General features: G+C 43.8%; 3 protein-coding genes across 14 annotated transcripts; 2 read left to right on the top strand and 1 right to left on the bottom strand.

The window, feature by feature from the left end:
• Nucleotides 1-207: 207 nt before the first annotated feature.
• Nucleotides 208-3,561, top strand: LOC147134033 (perforin-1-like). The gene is made up of 5 exons (XM_086054757.1): nucleotides 208-308; nucleotides 746-1,308; nucleotides 1,391-1,529; nucleotides 1,592-1,803; nucleotides 2,559-3,561. The coding sequence occupies exons 2-5, from the start codon at nucleotides 782-784 to the stop codon at nucleotides 3,415-3,417; spliced, it is 1,737 nt and encodes a 578-aa protein (XP_085910883.1). The 5' UTR covers nucleotides 208-308; nucleotides 746-781; the 3' UTR covers nucleotides 3,418-3,561.
• A 508-nt stretch (nucleotides 3,562-4,069) lies between these two features.
• LOC147134031 (uncharacterized) lies at nucleotides 4,070-16,889 on the bottom strand. 11 transcript variants are annotated; one of them, XM_086054747.1, is made up of 28 exons: nucleotides 16,695-16,889; nucleotides 15,881-16,018; nucleotides 14,607-14,715; nucleotides 12,219-12,346; nucleotides 11,603-11,683; nucleotides 11,446-11,462; nucleotides 10,702-10,749; nucleotides 10,278-10,301; nucleotides 10,132-10,191; nucleotides 9,999-10,034; nucleotides 9,714-9,785; nucleotides 9,571-9,648; nucleotides 9,432-9,455; nucleotides 9,321-9,365; nucleotides 8,221-8,955; nucleotides 7,447-7,509; nucleotides 7,330-7,374; nucleotides 7,166-7,222; nucleotides 7,031-7,084; nucleotides 6,918-6,953; nucleotides 6,503-6,547; nucleotides 6,369-6,410; nucleotides 6,214-6,285; nucleotides 6,065-6,139; nucleotides 5,546-5,572; nucleotides 5,320-5,361; nucleotides 4,768-4,824; nucleotides 4,070-4,347 (listed from the first exon to the last, which is right to left on the bottom strand). In XM_086054747.1, the coding sequence occupies exons 5-28, from the start codon at nucleotides 11,668-11,670 to the stop codon at nucleotides 4,343-4,345; spliced, it is 1,827 nt and encodes a 608-aa protein (XP_085910873.1). In that variant the 5' UTR covers nucleotides 11,671-11,683; nucleotides 12,219-12,346; nucleotides 14,607-14,715; nucleotides 15,881-16,018; nucleotides 16,695-16,889; the 3' UTR covers nucleotides 4,070-4,342. The 11 variants fall into 11 exon arrangements, with proteins under 11 accessions (XP_085910873.1, XP_085910872.1, XP_085910876.1 ...); XM_086054746.1 differs by lacking the exons at nucleotides 15,881-16,018; nucleotides 16,695-16,889 and adding exons at nucleotides 12,120-12,153; nucleotides 15,009-15,865 and having other exon boundaries at nucleotides 14,607-14,778; XM_086054750.1 differs by lacking the exon at nucleotides 14,607-14,715.
• On the top strand, nucleotides 14,714-16,045 carry cox6a2 (cytochrome c oxidase subunit 6A2). Of its 2 annotated transcripts, none has more exons than XM_086054760.1 (4): nucleotides 14,714-14,879; nucleotides 15,038-15,101; nucleotides 15,656-15,798; nucleotides 15,897-16,045. In XM_086054760.1, the coding sequence occupies exons 2-4, from the start codon at nucleotides 15,038-15,040 to the stop codon at nucleotides 15,984-15,986; spliced, it is 297 nt and encodes a 98-aa protein (XP_085910886.1). In that variant the 5' UTR covers nucleotides 14,714-14,879; the 3' UTR covers nucleotides 15,987-16,045. The 2 variants fall into 2 exon arrangements, with proteins under 2 accessions (XP_085910886.1, XP_085910887.1); XM_086054761.1 differs by having other exon boundaries at nucleotides 15,038-15,105.
• Nucleotides 16,890-17,331: the final 442 nt, after the last annotated feature.

Below are 17,331 nucleotides of genomic sequence, written 5' to 3'. Positions count from 1 at the left end.
AAAGAGAAGCCAACGATGGAAGCTAAAACTGCCCGTTCAAGGAATTGAAAACTTGTTGGTTACTAACCTCAAACTGATGAATAGAAGAACTTCACAGGAAATAAAAGTGCATGTCTCAGTTACTGCGTTGACAGGAACACTTGCCCCCTGCCGACCACATGCTGGTAAACAGACCACTATCACCCACCCCCTCAAAACCTTGACTTAAAAACAATGAGGTCAGACACGGTTGCACAGTTTGACACATCCATCCATCCTCATCCATCTTGTATATCTAGAAGTTTTAGCGGCACAAAAAAACAACAAAGGTGAGTCCGAGTATGATGTTGATATTTCATGTCGTGATTTTTTTTTTTTTTTTTTTTTTTTTAAGTTTCGTGTCGTTAGGTTGCTTAGCGTGTGATGAACGTGTGACATCATTGAAATCTGCTTGACACCAGCTTCAATTCTTTAACTATACTATAAGGATAATGTATCAGAGTTTTTGGGGGGGTCAGGTAAAGTCAAGCCCACACAAGATTTCTAGCAAGCTGAGTCATGTCACTACTTGGGTTAGGCAAGTCATAGTCCGAGTCGGCTTACTTTGTCTTCTCAATCAAACACTTTAGACATAACGGTCATGAAGCTTAGTTAATGTTTGACACTGCGCAGGACAGGCCATAGTCATGAAAGCAAGATGACTCAATACAAAAAAGAAAAAAAAAGGAAAATCACCAACAAATTTCCTCGTTTGTCCGTTTTTCAGATCAAACGCTCGGTGTGCCTCCGAGGCAACCTCAACATGTTTCCGTTGACTATTTGTGCTGCCCTGGCGCTGTTCCTGCCTCAGCCCACACATCAGTCCTGCACAGTGGGCTCCCCCAAGGAGTGTCTCCAGGCAGACATGGCCCCGGGTACCAATCTGGCCGGGGAAGGCTTCGATATCACCGAGATGAAGCGCAAAGGAGCGTTTGTTCTGAACATGAATCGGTGGAAACGCAAGGACAAAACGTGCACCCTGTGCACCAACCTCTTCCTGGAGAAGGTGAAGCAGAAGCTTCCGCTGTCCGTGGTGGACTGGAGGCCAAAGCAGTCCTGCAGCGTCAACGTGGCCAGTACCATTCACCAGTCCAGCGAGGCTCTTGTGAGCTCCGTCACCTCTTTAGTGGAAAACGACTGGAAGTCCAATCTGGAATTGAACGTTGAGGACAACGGTGCAAAATTCATGCTGGCTGCCACCCACTCAAAAATGGCGGAGTACTCCATGGAGAAATCAAAGAGTGACAAGTTCAGCTTCACCAGCCAAAAATTCTCCTGCGAGTACTACAGGTAACAAGGTTCAGACTTATGACAATATTTTCACAAGGCAATACTTTGAGACAATTCTTTCTTTGCATTTTGGCATATAAAGCTACAGAGTGTCCGGCAAGCCTGAACTGCACAGTGAATTTCGACAGGCACTGAAGGAGCTTCCGAAGACCTACGGCCCTGAATACAAGCACCGGTTTTACAGACTGATCGACAACTTTGGCACCCATTACGTCACAAAGGTAGGACATCCGCACGTTGCGATTGACAAAAAGAGCAGTGCAAGCATCTTCTTTGAATGTAGGTGAAGCTGGGAGGCTCCGTCCAATCCGTGACAAGCATCAAGGTGTGCAAGGCCAGCCTGCAGGGCCTCAGCGTGGATGAGGTGAATATGTGCCTGGAGACCGAGGCCTCCGCCACCATTAGGGCGACCGTAAATGCTCAGACCAAACACTGCAAAAAAGACGCAGACAAGACAGAGAGCAAGGCGGCCTTCTCCAGCCACTTTAACGACAGGTTAGAGCTTTCTGTCTAGAGGGTCCGTGGTTTATGACAAGGTTGCCTTTCCAATGGCAGCTATTTAACCCAAATTCCTACTGTATTATAAGGTGTCTGCAGGCGTCAGAGTCCATTCCCAATTGACACTAATGAAGTAGTTCATTTGATTGCAGCAAATATTTGTACGGAAAACATGGTCATAAATATAAAACAATCACCTAAGTATGTTGGTAATGGTGACTGAGCCCGCAGTACGTAACCTCGAAATGTCAGAACCGTCGTGAACCGAATGCCACCGGCATTGACTGAACTCTTCCAATAGTGTTGTTGGAGTCATGTTCTCCCAGTTCTACGAATCAAGGCCGAGGGCAAACAGCAGTCGAGAAGCCCAAATGATCCTGTCTCCGGCCAAGTCCTCGTGCTAGACTTGGCGGATACCGACTGTATGCGTTCCTTAACCCGCTGTTTGAGATGATCCTTCCAGAGCGTCCTAGGTCTGCCCCTACCGATTATACATGCCCGGGCCGCCTCATGTGCTGTGCTCCCGAACACACAAAGTCCTCACCTTATCTCTAGGTTGAGCCCAGGCAAAGAAACTCATTTCAGGTGCTTGCAGGTCTTGTGTGTTCAGTCGCTATCCAAAGCTTGTGACCACCAAGTATCCTCCGATAGCCTTTGTTGTTTGCCTAAACAAATCACGTTGACTTTGCATATATTCATACCCATCAGAGAAGCCCAAGGTGGCTCATCTGAAAGACCAGTCTTCCCAACAGGTTGACAGATATAAAGGGGGGTCACACCACGCAGACGGACCTTCTGTTCTCTGCCGACAAAGATCCATCGGCCTACAAGGAATGGCTCGACACGCTGCCTCACTATCCAGACATCATATCGTATTCCCTGGAGTCTCTGCACGAGCTGCTGCCGACTAAGACTCCTCTTCGCAAGAACCTGCGCTTGGCCATAAGCCACTACATCCTGGAGCGGGCTCTGATGAGGAACTGCAGCGGGAAGTGTCGGGCGGGCATCAACAGCGATTCCCGGGACCCTTGCGTCTGCCAGTGCCACAATGAACGCGCCGTAAACGCGGACTGTTGCCCGACCCAAAAGGGCATTGCCCGGGTCATCATCACCGTCCAACGGGCCTCGGGTCTTTGGGGTGATCACACCACAGCCACCGACGGCTACGTCAAGGTCATTTTCAACAAGCGAGAGCGGCGTTCGCCCGTCATTTCCAACAACAACAACCCCCGCTGGGACACCGTCATAGACCTGGGCACCCAGGACTTGTCAGCAAACCCCAAAGTCATATTTGAGCTTTGGGATCAGGACAGCGGCTGGGACGACGACCTTCTGGGAGAATGCGAGCAAGTACTGACGGCGGGCGTGAAAAGGGATGTGTGCGCCATGAAACACGGGCATTTTTTCTACAAGTGGGATGTGGAATGTGCGCCCAGTCTGGGCGGCAGGTCGTGCACCGACTACAAGGCTTCGCCCGTGAGCCAAAGTTTGATGAGCTCGTACGTGTCCCGCCATTCGCACCCTGTTCCACAAGCCATTCTGCAAAGGATGGGCGTCTTTGTGAACAGTTGGAGCACAAAGACAAACCAGACTCTCACTGATGTGCTTTAAACAACCAACTTAGACAAACCAAGAGAGTCAGAATGAGTTTTACTGTAATTAAAGCTGATTTGCCGACTCGGGGGTGTTTGTGTGACTGGTTCATCTACTGCTTTTTGCTCACTGTATTAAACTTAAATTCATGGCATCATGAGACAGGAAGCGGTGACATTTCCTGTGAACAAATGCGGCGTCAATGAGCGGTGCGTGCTAGCAAACGTGATGGGAAATGGTGTTAAGTCTCTACGCCTTGTGTTAAATTGGGAGGATGGAATCAATACAAAGTCAATGTGTTCTTTTTTACATATTTATTTTAAAAGACATCATCCACTCGTCGCGTCACTTTCACCAGTGAGTGAATGTCGAAAGGTCTGTTACGCAGAGAGATTACAAAAATATAACACACACACACACACACACACACAGACTTAAAGTGGAAGTCAACGCAAACATTTTTTTTTCAAGAATATGTTCTATGCAAGCCCACTAGTTGAAACAGGGCATTCTGATAAATATTGCGTCGGTAGAATAATTAATCCACTTGTTTTTAGCCATCTCTCGGGGCGGCCATTTTGTCTTCTGTCGACTGAAATCGACATCACAAATGCTCACAACGAGCAATCACGGCACAGATTCAGAAAACAGGTCAGCCCCGATTGCTCGTTGTGAGCAGTTGTGATGTCATTTTCAGTCGACAGAAGACAAAATGGCCGCCCCCGGAGATGGCTAAAAACGAGTGCATTTTGCTGCTTAACTTATATTCCACAAAGGTAAAATTAATCAGAATGCCGTGTTTCAACTAGTGGGCCTGCTGGGAACATATTCTTGAAAAAAAACTATGTTTGGGTTGACTTCCGCTTTAAAAAATAAAAACATTCAAAAAATACAAAACAGTGACTGGGAAACAATCCACTTGGAAGCCAGCAGGCCAATTGAATCAACCTGACAAAGACACAGACAAACACGGCAATTATACTATGCAGACTTTTTTGAATGAGACAAACAAAACCTTCCATGTAATGTGTGAATAGGAAACTTGGACACTAAACTTCAGTAGGGTTTTAGTGTTAGGGCAGGGATGTCCGCATGTGGCCCGGACCCACACTTTGATGGCCCCTTGCTTGATTAATTACACAAAAAAAAAAATAAGAGGGAAAAAAAACATTTTCCTCAAAAAATTTGGGGTGGGGAAAATTCTAAACATATATCCTCTACTACAGTTGACCCCGCATACTCATGGTTCAGCATCCACAGATTTTGCGCGAGCAGCGCTGATGAAAAGTTGCGGGCCCCCCCCCCCCCATCATTCAATTGGCCCATTCCAGTATTAGTGTTTTATTTTCAAACGACCTTCTTTCTTACCTTTGTATCCACCTGCAAGTGGTCCGGTTCTCGCGCCGTACTTGGCTGCTTTCGCTCCTGTGAAAAGTTCGATTCACATTGGAAAAGGTAAGAAATGTGTGTTAAAAAAATTGGGAACACCCAAGAAATCACTAAGCCCCAAATAATATAATATAAAAACACAAAAATGCTACTGGTTGATATTCGCAATTCTGTTGTTCTGAATTTTCCTATTTCAATAACAGATTGACTTTGTTTACTGTGATACTGTCACGGGCAAAAAATCATTCGATTTTATTGTGATTTAAATGAAACCACGATGAGATTCTGCCACTCTTCTTTTGCTTTGATTGACCTGAATGTAGAATAAAAAGTTTTTATTACAAACAAAATCGCTAAAAAGTCAAATTTCCTTTTCCTTCCCTTGAGTACTAGAAAACCAAAGTATCTTCATTTGGATCTACGCTGCTCTAGTTTCAACACTGTGGCCCATTGAGGTGCTATTGGTGGCATTTTGCAACAATGCCAGGAAGTTGCTTGTGAAGGAGGAAGTCGGACTGGCGTCTCGCTTACCCAACGCATCTTGACTTGGGCCTAACTGCTGTGGAAGGTAGCCTGAGTAAACGCACAAAAAACACTTAGTGAACTTGATGTGACCATAAATGAAAACATACAACAGACTTTTAATTCTTTGCATGAGTCCATATACTTGATACAAAGTGCAGTGTGAGTGAGTTAAATACGTAGAACAATGACATGATGTGATGTGATGTGATGAGAGAACAGTGAGTAAAGTCACCTGCTTGTGGAGCTCCAAATGCGTAACCTGAAAACACAAAACATCATTCTGGTTGAAAAATCCCATTTCCTGGTGAATTTAGATAAGAAACCGCACTCTACTTCCAATGGGGTATATTACGCTTTTTCTACAATTTAAAACAATTACCAGGTGTTTGTGATGTGCTTTGCTTACACTTTAGACCTTTTCAAACATTTAATTAGCGTTGAATTGTTTTTAACTGTGAAGCGCAATATATTTAAATTGAGTACAATTTTTTATTTTCCAATATTTATGCGCAGTGCTCATGTTCAAACTGTGCATAATGTTCCTGTGGCTTACAATAATCTTTTGGGGGGACATGACGGTGGCATTTGGAGAGCCAAGAATTTTTTGAAATGGTACTTTCACACTTTAGTTTGAGAACCACTGAGCGGGGGGCGTCAATTAGCGACAGTTGTTGTAGACAGGCTGAGTGAAAATGGGTCAGGTCCAGAGGAAGCGCACGTTTCCCCTCACGGCAGCATCACTCGTTCTCACCGTGCTTGCTGGCGCTTTTGCTGCCGTCGCCGCTAAGGCCGATGGGCTGGGCGGCGTGCGGGTAGCCGCCATCTCCTAAATGAGGAGACATGTTCATGGTTATAGTTGTGGCAAAGTAACAAGTTAATTCAAACGTGAAAACAAGCGACCTTCGAGTCTGCCGGGAGCAACCGGAGCGCCGCCATAATTGCCCTGAGATGCCGCTACGGGTGGTGCGCCGCCTACAGGATGAAAACAAACTCTCACAGTCGTATTTTCATGAGTAGGTGCCATTCTACGATCGCACCAAGTCGAGTATTCTCACCATACTTGCCAGCAGTTGGGTCTAGTCCAGCATCAAGTCCTCCTGAAAAAACAAATGTCCTCAACATAAGTTACTTTATACACACAGATACTTATATTGCAGGACAGACATTATTGGACTGTTTAATGTCTTACCATATGGCACCTGAGGCTGGCCAGCATAGCTTCCAGTACCCAGAGCTGCAACATAGAGGGGAGAGAAGAAAAAAAAACACTTTTGACCATTCATTACTGTTTTGAGTGACTTTTGAGTTGAACTGGAGCAGCAAACTGTTTCCTGAAAAGTAATGCTTTTGGAGATGACTGCGGAAAATAGATCACACTACATTAATTTTACGAAAAACCTTCAAGTAAGGTAACACATTTTCCAGGACACGTTACTGGATTGAAAACTAATTCAAATGGACAGTTTTACAACAGCTACACCTAGTGGACAGAAGCACATGCTGCACCCTTAATGCCCCAGCAGCACGTAACCTTTATTTACTGACTTCCTTTATTCAAATTCACTCCATCAGCTCATTAAGTTGTTTTGTTGTCTTGTACTCACCAGCTCCATACGGGTTGGCGTAACCATTTCCATAACCTGCCAAAAGATGTGGCAAGTAACAGTAATAATTTCACTACATCTACGCGTTCATCTTTGGTTTGATGGTTTCTTACCCAAGCCATTGCCCGCCAGAGCACCGCCGTATCCTCCCGCACCGTTACCATAACCTGCGATTCAACACAATCTCACTCCATTGGATTTGTAGAGGAAAATCCATCACAGGAATTTGCATCGAAACTAATCCTGACCTGTTGATACACCTGCAGGACCTTTAGTGTATCCTCCCTGACCAACAGCAGCTGGAGCTGACGTGTTTGACATTAAAGGATAGGAATTAGCAAAATAAAACACACAACAGACAAATGAGGGATTATTTGATGATGGCTCATCGGGTTTAGGATGATGGGGTTACCTCCAAGTTTCCCAGCTGCTCCCAGGTATCCTCCCTGTCCTAAAGCTGTGGCCAGTGCATAAACATTTTTCATCATTCACATCATGACCCTTGGGAAGGACTGTTACTTTTAATTACCTGGTCCGTAAGCCCCCGGCGACAGGTTTCCTCCATGGTAGTTCCCTGCGCCAGCAATATAACCTGTGGAAGAATAGAACACAAGTGGCTCAACACAAGAGCACACCACAAAATATCGGCAAAACGGTAGCATGGATGGAAAAAACACAAGAGGCACAGAACTCAATGGAAGCTGGTAGACATTTTGGTGAACGATTCCCATTAACTAATTAAGACCAAAAGAAGTAGACGCACATGTATATTCATATTTCACCTTGAACAGCATTTTTTTGTAATGATTGTGCTATTCTGATATATGCCACAGTTGAATTTGAATCCGACTAAAATTTTGCCTGATGATGACTCAACTTTTCTTTAACGGATGGTACACAGCATAGGAACTCTGCCAGGGTACTAAAACGGTGCAACAGTATCACATGGGCACCACCTTGTGGCTTCCCGTCGCCAAGGAACTGTGTTGAAGCGAGGTGACAAGCTTCACGTCGTGCTTTGCCACCCACCCCGCGGGGTCTTGTGACAACAACGGGCAGTTGCAACATGGGCAGATTTTGGGCCCCACCTCTGCAAAACTCTATTATATTGGCAGTAAGACTTGAGCTAAGTCTGACGTTTCCCCAAAATAAAATATAGCGTAGGTGACTAGACTTTTTTAAGATCTTCAAAAGCAGGAGGATAAGAATGAGAACAATTAAGTCCTTCATTCGAGGGCCTGGGGAGATCAGTTCTTTCCAGTGATCTGATGACACTGCGAATTATTGAAAGTTTTTTTTTTACCTTCTTGCTCTCTCGCCCGGGCAAGACTTAGACCTGTCCCCGGAGACAAAGGTACATTTCTCTGCCCTTCCTGTACTTGAGGATTTGACACTTGCTGGCCCAAAGTGCCACTGATTTGTCCATTTGAGACATCTGGACTCCTCTGTTCGGGAGCTAAAACGATTCTGGATGTGGGAGCTTGTAAGCGTGCGTCTTGGGATGATAGATGTTGATACTGATCAGGTCTTGGATCTTGAGGAGCTACATTAGGAGCTAATCTGGGCGTCATCCCGGAGCCGGATGGCTCACGGCGATTGTTTGGCGATAATCGGGATCCACAGTTTTTGTTTTTCCGGCGTTGTGGACGAGCAGAAGCCTGGTTTCTGGCGTTCTGTGCTGGAGAAGCCGCAGAAGCCAGTTTTTGAAGCTCGTCTTTACCAACAGACTGTGGCTGTCTTGCTCCATGACTGAGGACTGACGGCACAAGAGCACCTCCCTGACCAAGACTTGAATCCCCTGTGGTGGGTCCAAGACTTGAAACCTTGGGTTTTGGGTCAAGGATTTTGAGTCCACTTCCAGTTGACACCACTTCAGGTGCAAAACTGTTGCCACTTCTTGTCCCCATGGTGGACCTTCCAGATTCTTCTCGTCCTCCAAACAAGACACCGAGTGCTCCGGTTTTTGCTGTCTTGGGATCATGAGCGGCCTGGCCACGGGCGGCCTCCTCCAATCCTCCCAATTCCGCCGCAGAAACACCTGACGGGGGACATACCATCATGCAAAACGTGTTCATCCCACGGCGTCAAAACAACGCCGGTTATCACATGCCCCTTGCAAGCGCCAGCATCCACGTTGCCAGGGAGCTTTTGGGTCGGATGACACCCAAAGTGGCCCCTGATGTGAAATAAACTTTACAAAAAGGGATCACATAAACTACTGTATATATGCGTTCCATGTTGCTGTGTTAAATGAGCTCAGAACCAAGCATTATTGTGGATTTTTGCATAGAAGATGATAAAAAAATTTTTTTTTATAATTTCCACAGTAAAAGTATTGCCCTGCACCTAACCTCAAGAAATTTTACAGAAAGTCCCAGAGTTCAGATAAAGTGGTTCTAGTACCTGGTCGGACGGCAGGGTAGCCCATTCCGGCGTAAGGAGCATATCCTGGAAAAAATATATACTGTAAATATCAACAGCCCAACGTGGACAAAATTGAACTGAACTGCTTACCTGGAACAGGGCCGACGCCATAAACTGTAAAATCACACACAAAAAAAACAACCAAAAAACGTTTTTTAACTCACAACTTCAAATGATTTAGCTTAATTTCCCTAAAGGCTCAGGAGAGCGCTGCAAGAACTTGTCTTACCACGTTTGCCTCCGTGGCCCAAGCTCAGGCCATTTGCAGGCGCCAGCCCCAGTGGCAAGCCCGTGCCAAGATTGCCACCTGCAATCAATATTTGCAGTCATTTTACACAGTCAGCAGCTCTGCTAATGATATGCCTTTCATACCATAGAGTCCGGGGTTCCCATAGGCAGGAAATTGTCCAGGTACAACCCCTTGTCCAAGAGGTTGGTAGCCCCCTATGAAAACAACAAATTGTTATGATGGAAACAGAGAAAAAGCACCATAAAAAAAAAATATTAAACTTGAACTTCAGTTCATCATTTAATGTTTTTACACATCTCACACAATTTGAGATTATTTGAGCAAGATTTGTCTCTGTTATTAGACGGCTAATTTTGGGGCGCAAGTTCCTGTTTATTCTGTGCTCGCTTATGAAGATGACAACTTACCAACACCAAGTGGATTGGGAACAGCATAATGGCCAACTGGACAGAGAAAAGCATTTAACATGAGTATGACTTTCTTTGCAACCTCAACACTCAGAAAATCACATTCATCAATCCCAAAGAAAATCAAACATACTTCCGGCCTTCAATGGTTTGTTGACATATCTGCTCCCCAGTGCTCCGTGGGCACCATTCACTATGAAAAAACGTCCATATATGACAGAGATCCCTCACAATTCTCAGTGTGTACAGATGAACATGTCCTAAAAAGAAAGCACTAACCGCCTTTGGTTCCGATGCCGACACCTGCAGAGCAGACGAAAGCGTTTATCAGGGGTGTCGTTTAAACAAGATCTTGTGTTTCCTCAATTAGTCCCCAAATATTGCTTCGTCCATTCAAGAGGGGGAGACGCCTCACTTTTCCCATCAGGGAAAAAAACAAATAGCAAGAGTATGTATCTCAGTTCATAGACAACTGCTGAACACTGTTGCGAATTAAAACAGCAGCACTGAATGGAGCACATGGTCTCTCAGATGAATTGAATGAATGAATGAATGAAAAAATAAATCCCAATTATTGTGACATATGACCTGTGCAACTCAGATGAAAAAAACAGGCCTCCCCTACAATAGCCCAAAAGAAGCCTTCTCCCCTCTGAAGGAATAGAGCGAGAAAGACAGGACTGTATTGAAAGGTTTAGCGTACCTCTGGCTGGCATGATCCTCCTCCAGGACATGCCCTGAGCTTTAACCCCTGAAAAATGAAAATAGTAAATAACCAACCACATGAACCAATTTAGACTTTAGAATTTAGATCTCCTAAATACTGAATAGTCACATCAAAAGAGGCAACCACTGAAGATAACCATTAAAAAAAAAAAAAAAAGAAATAAAAGAGGCGACTGTGTGGAGCCTGCAGCTTCTTCTCACATGCGACCGCCAAATTTTATCCCTCAATCCTTTGATCGAAGCGATATTAAATGATTCAAAGTGCGGTAGAGTTGAGCGATTTTTAACACCCAGGTGCGAGGCAGCCACTGAAGGCGCCGATTCATGACGGCTTTGGAAGATAAATCATCCCACTGTGTACGCAACAGAACAGGCCGGATTTGCTGCTGTGGCGGCTATTTCAGTCAACATTAATAACAACAATAGCTGAAATTTATAAAGCGCTTTTGAAGCATAGAAGTAGGTCTTTTTTTAAATACTGTTCAACTTAATTAATTTAAGAAAACCTCACTGAGATAAAAAAAAACCGCAGTTAATAGCAACTAAGTATACATGAACTGTCACATTTGGAATATTTGTCGAATATTAAATCTTTATTTTATCAGGAGGAGCCATATTAAGTCGTTGTAGGGCCATATTACATTTATGAAAAAATAGCAAATATAGAGCATACAAACATTTGTCAACAGTTTTTGTGTAATTGCAAGCGTGTTTTGCTTACCGAGTTGCAGAGTTTGCCTGGCGAAGCAGAGGAGCAGCGAGGTGTGAAGAAGAGCCGGACACCACATGACGGAGGAGGGCAACCAAAAACGGATGAATTAATGCATGAACGTAGCATCCTCGGAGGTCTTTTATATCTACGCTCCTACTCCTCCCACCGAGCGGCAGCCGCCCTCTGCGCTAGCAGTGTCAGGTCACGTCGAGGATGGGCGAGCGCCGCTCCCATGGCAACGCTTACGCTGAAATACAGAGCGTCTCTGGCTTTGGAGTCCACAATAAAGCATCTGCATGCGCACAAAAACTACTGTAGATTGTACATTTTGCGTACTTGTGGAATGACGTTAAGAGCAAGGCTCAACTGTACACTAGTTCGCTACCAGGACTACTAGTGACACTTTAGATGTTAACTAGTAAAATTGTATTATGTCATTAGTATTTGTAGCAGGTCGTCATCAACTGGCGTACTTTTGCCAAATAGTAACAAGTCACTGTTCGACGCATTAGTCGCTCTAGTGCGCTGAATTGTCTTACTAGTGAGGATAAAGGGCATACATGGACAATTCAGTGCACTAGTAGGATATTGTTATTACTAGAACGCTTGTGGTGTATCGTTTCATTATTTGTTGCTTAAAGGGCTATAACTACTAGATATCGATGCTAGTTTTGTGAGCTCACCTTGTGGCCTTTTGCAACGTGTTAGCATCAAGTCCTTAGTGAAATGTGGGTTGGTTAAATACACAACATAGCAAACGATGTCACCAAGAAAGACCTCACCTTGCCCGAGAGCACAGCAGCGTAGTAGCACACGATGCTATAAAGGTGTATAAAAAGTGAGTTTCCAAGATTTTGGTGGTGGGCTCACATCAGTGTACAAGATGGGACTGCGACCATGCCAAGGCAATCTGTGCAAAAATGATATAGTAAGAGTTTCCATGGCAACAAGAGGTTGCGGCGATCAATTGTTGAGACTACGAACAAGAAGCATCGGCCCGTGTGATAGCATTTATTTCATTATTTATGTAACATTTACATTGTGTGAGCACATCAGTACATAGTTCTGCCTTGAAAGAGTGCACTATAGGGTTTTTGTTTTGTTTTATTTTTTGGGGTGGGTGCAGCCGACTTTGGACCACCGCATCGTCTTCCTTGGAGGTAGCGAGCCCAAGACCAAAACATCACCCCCGCCTGACTCACTGGCTGTCGGTTCACCTCTAAACATTTGTCTGTCTTTGCGCGTTTGCTTGGCAAAAAAAGCCACGCCTGCCATACGTAAGGAGCGGCTGCAGCGTGAGGCGACGGCTGCCGAGAGCCTCGGCGGGACAAAGGCGGACTGTGTCGGCTCGATTAGTCACAGAGGGGATTGAAAACAGGGGAGGGCGTCTGGAGACTCATCTGGATGCGAGTTTCATGGTGGTCTGTCCGACTAGAAACACAAGCCCAAATGTAGACACAGAGAACAACTGTCCTAATGTGCCCTTAGAACTATTAGGCAAGCACAAAAGTGACAACAGGTTAACGCCTTGTCAGATTACAACTCGTGGTGCCATCAAAAACGGTTTAGTGTCTTCATTGTCTTGACTGTTATCTTTATTTTGTAATATTTGTAGGATGAAATTCTAATGTGATCATTTATTAAAAATGACTAAAAGTAGGGCAGTCCACCGCTAAGTCTTTGCAACAAAAACTGCATTCAAATTATTCTATAATAAAAATATGAATGGGCCTGTATTTATATAGCCTCAAAGGGCTTCCAGGAAACAAACAGAGGAACAAATTGATAGATTAGAAGTAGAAGAAATGGCCTCACTTTCAAACGGATGAAGAAGTGTAACAAACTGAAGAGACGATTGTTGTTGAGAAACGTGATCATGTGAAAGCGGTCTAGTGACAGTCAGTCCAAAAAGTGACGAAAGGTACTTACTACTGACGCGAGTCTGGGGGACCTCACTCCATTTACAATTTTTTTTTTCACTTTTTGTTTGTTTCAATAGCCACAGCAACCTATTAAGGCAGCAAACGAGTTGGGCCTGGCTCTGAAACACGTGAAAATGAAAATCACCTGCTGGTGTCTTTTCTTCACCTCAGTCAAGAATTTACAGGCAATTTTATGCTCGTGTCAAGTCAGCATTGACCGCCTGCTGCGCGAGATCAATATTAGTGTTGCGCTTATTGTAGCATAGTCTCACTGGTGGAACTGCATGAAGACGCAACATTGGTTCAGAGAGATTTATGAGCAAATATCATCTTGCGGTTTTAAGTGAACTTGTTGGTCAGGGAGTTCGTAATGAAGTAGATGACTCACGAAAATCCGTATTTCACTAAGGTTTACATTCAGCAAAAGAGAAAAAAATATAAGCGAGCGACTCCTGCAGAACACCTGCAGCGCATGGAAAGGTGGGCCCGTGCCAAGATGGCGACTAAGTTACTTGCCACAATAACACTCTGGAGGCGGTCAGACTGACTGTTTGCATGACATCACTTTTGGCTGACTCAGGTGGTCTGAGAGTGGCCAGAAAACAAAAGCAGTGCTAACAATGTGAAAAAAAAAAAGATGTAACAGACAGAGGAACTCCCATCATCTGTCTTAATACTCAACTGGATTTTAAAAAAAATTTTAAACTCAATATTGGGTGACCATTTTCTAGTGTTAGCATATAGACAGAAATACAGTGATGATATATAGTGTCCCCCAAAATTGGACATAATTACATAGTCCTAATAGTCATTTTACTTAACAATAATAAATAAGCTAAATTATATGTTTATCATGCGATTAGGACCATAAATCAATGAGATGTTGGGGTAACCATCATTTAAAACAATGGGAAAAACGTAAATGATCTGTAATGTCTAATATTAGGATTATGTATCTATTGTCAAGTGTGTGTTGTTGCTGCGGACACAGTGTAGTTGTTTTCTTGAAATTTATGCTTGTGTGCATGTGGGTCATTTCATGTCTTGAAATGGACATGTAAATGAATAAAAAATTGTAAAAAGTTATCGGCATTAAGTGGGAAATGGGCACTTGGCCTTGCAGTGTAAATCCAGCCTAAGTGACAAGTAGTACTAAACATTTTTCCACTGACTTTCTCGCCTACACGTCTGCCTTTGCGTCCCGCCAAGAGTTTACAGTCATGTGAGACTTAAAAAACATGGAAATACCGTAGATCTTTTTATGAAGCGTCCCGAGGCAGAGACACGCCTCCTCCACTGCTTCTCGCTCACATATCAGCGGCCTGCTGCACTTGGTTTAATATAAACTTGACGTTGCCTGGCACGGCGACAGATTGAGAGGAGGGAGGAGCCTGCTGCAGTGAGTTCAACTCGGGACAGACTGAAGGACAAAACAAGCAGGAAGGGGACGAAAGGTAAAGGCAGCAACAGGCACGCTTGCGAGGGAAAATAAAGACTATTTATTAGACTGCCCGAACAACAGTAAGTTCTGCAAATGACTCATTCGAAATCTCTCTTTACTGATATGCATGTTTCAAATGAGAAAGAAATGATTGTTCCCACGAGTCTGCATAACACAGAAGTAAACAAGACTGCGTAATCATGTCTTACCCTGAAAACTGTGGTCTCTCTGTCCACAGATGTCGTTGTCGGCCGCTCGACGGGTGCTTGCCGCCGCATCGCATTCAAGCCATGAGGGGGGTGGTCAGTACGTTTTTACGAAAAAAAAAATAAAAAGAAATGAAGCCCCCTGATGACATTCAGAGCATAATATGAACACAACAATGTCTTCATCAGAGTGTCAACGCATTCTTTGGCTTAGGCTTTCTTCATTTCAAAATAAGACGCAGCCTCAGTAAGGGCCTTTATGGGACGAATAAAAATAGGAAGTTCAGTATCATGTGTTGTTACTTGCTGTCAAAGAAAATTAATTTGCTATAAACAGTGGTTAACTTTTTTATGACAGTTAAGAATGTGGATAAAAATGAGATTTTTGCGGCACATCTGTGTTGCGACTCACCTGCCGTTAGCAATAATTAGCCCTACAGAGAGTTAATGGAGATTGACACAAGCAGGATTTTTCAGCATACCGCATCAGAGGGGTCACATTTTTGTTCAAAGGGAACTTGTATCTGAAGAAGATGAACTTTAAAGCTGGCAGCCAGCATGTACATTCTTGCTCCTTGGCAGTCATTCATATGGAATCCATCACGGACCACCATGAAAACATTTCATTCATTCTGCCAACCTTTCCACAGCAAGGACCTGGAAGATCCTGACCTTTGTGCTGGCCTTGCCCGGCGTGGCCGTGTGCATGGCCAATGCCTACATGAAGATGCAGGCACACTCGCACGAGCAGCCGGAATTTGTGCCCTACGAACACCTCCGTATCCGCACCAAGGTGAGCGGGCCCTTTACAACCCCTCGGCAGTGTTTGCACTGCATCGCTGCAAATTTGATGGCAATACTCAGACATCACTCACCACTGTCTCCTGATAGAAATTCCCATGGGGCGATGGTAACCACTCGCTGTTCCACAATACTCATACCAATGCTCTGCCCGATGGTTATGAGAGCTCCCACCACTGAGGGGCCTTCCAGCTGCACAGTGTTGTCTTCCACTGGAATAAAGATTGTCATCTTGCAAATTCAAGTGTCATCACGTGTTTCTTTTTCTTTTTTTTTTAACAAATGATGACAGGAGTATTACGAGAGAGCCCCAAAAGTGACTGAAAAAGAAAGCAGCTACTTCAAGCAGTTGGGCGCTGACTAAACTCAAAGTCATGATTTTGGAATGTTTTATTGACCTTAAATGTGTGCATTAGATATCCATAGTTGGATGGCTTTTTTACCTTTCCTAACACAATGGCTTACAAGCTACTTGGTATAAGCACTATACACACTATTTGTTACACGTACAGCTGGTGTAAAATGTGTAATTAAAAACGTGTGAGGTTTATAGAAAAACGTTTTCTTACGTAAATGACTTAAAATCTACTTTATTTACCAACTATATTGTGGCTCAAAAATAAAAATATTTTTTTTTTTTAATACAGGTTAAAAATGTACATATAGGTAGTTCTAATTCGTGTTAACACTATGCTAACATTAGCAATTCGGCTAACGCCGGATAGCGCCTAAAAGTTGCCTCGTGCGTCATGAACACACATCATATTATTCACATGAAAATATAGTTTTTGTGCCAGAAAATATAGTTTTTGTGCCAGTGGTGGAATGAAACTACCGAAACTGAGTTAACACGTCCACGGCTAAGCGTTTTACGGGGGAATGTCTTACCTTGGACGAAGCCAGTCACTTCCTTGCGACAGGTCAAGATGGCGCCAAAGACCTCCACCAAGATGGCGATAATTTGCTTGTGCTTTTAAAACATTGTTGCCTGGGTTGACTATTCAAGATTAAACATACTCCACAGTTAGAATGCCAAGGCAGTGCGGAGAAGAATCAAGGCAAACAAATTGAGCTGAGATCTCTCCTGACTGACACTCACGTGAAAATTGCATCCCTGAATCAGGATTTTTAAAGAGAATTTTATATTTATATATTATGAACATCTTATGTGTTCAGACAAACAATACTTTGTGAGACAAGATCTAAACCAGTGAATGTACTTTGTATGAGGAAATTTTATAATTCAAATTATTAATTGAATACAGTACCTGTATAGTTTGGAAAGTCAACATCCCTTGTATCGAATTACTGGTCCACAGGAATGACTAAATGTACCTGGACTAGTCTATGTAAATAAAACAAGGAACATTGCATAGCATGTGCCGTAAATCTTTATATTTCAGTGGTATGGTGTTGATATCGCGCAGGTGAAATCTACACCTGTGTCTCCATTTCATCTCTATGTACAAAATAAACAAGACATGACCCTGATTCTCCCAGTACTTCCAGCAAAACCACTTGAAAC

The sequence above is a fragment of the Filicampus tigris genome, chromosome 16 (assembly GCF_054856515.1).
Source record: "Filicampus tigris isolate MCC_2025a chromosome 16, RoL_Ftig_1.0, whole genome shotgun sequence".
Lineage (NCBI taxonomy): Eukaryota > Metazoa > Chordata > Actinopteri > Syngnathiformes > Syngnathidae > Filicampus > Filicampus tigris.
The sequence above is the reverse complement of the archived record's forward strand: the minus strand, read 5'-3'. Positions and strand labels throughout refer to the sequence as shown.

Excerpts from the sequence above, each read along its gene's own strand:
- LOC147134033 (XM_086054757.1), top strand. The coding sequence starts at position 782 with ATGTTTCCGTTGACTATTTGTGCTGCCCTGGCGCTGTTCCTGCCTCAG. Across the intron at positions 1,309-1,390 it reads TTCTCCTGCGAGTACTACAG|CTACAGAGTGTCCGGCAAGC; the intron begins GTAACAAGGTTC and ends TGGCATATAAAG. Across the intron at positions 1,804-2,558 it reads TCCAGCCACTTTAACGACAG|GTTGACAGATATAAAGGGGG; the intron begins GTTAGAGCTTTC and ends TCTTCCCAACAG.
- LOC147134031 (XM_086054747.1), bottom strand. The coding sequence starts at position 11,670 with ATGGGAGCGGCGCTCGCCCATCCTCGACGTGACCTGACACTGCTAGCG. Across the intron at positions 10,035-10,131 it reads CAAACCATTGAAGGCCGGAA|TTGGCCATTATGCTGTTCCC; the intron begins GTATGTTTGATT and ends TTCTCTGTCCAG. Across the intron at positions 7,223-7,329 it reads AGCAGCTGGGAAACTTGGAG|CTCCAGCTGCTGTTGGTCAG; the intron begins GTAACCCCATCA and ends CAAACACGTCAG.
- cox6a2 (XM_086054760.1), top strand. The coding sequence starts at position 15,038 with ATGTCGTTGTCGGCCGCTCGACGGGTGCTTGCCGCCGCATCGCATTCA. Across the intron at positions 15,102-15,655 it reads TTCAAGCCATGAGGGGGGTG|CAAGGACCTGGAAGATCCTG; the intron begins GTCAGTACGTTT and ends ACCTTTCCACAG. Across the intron at positions 15,799-15,896 it reads ACCTCCGTATCCGCACCAAG|AAATTCCCATGGGGCGATGG; the intron begins GTGAGCGGGCCC and ends GTCTCCTGATAG.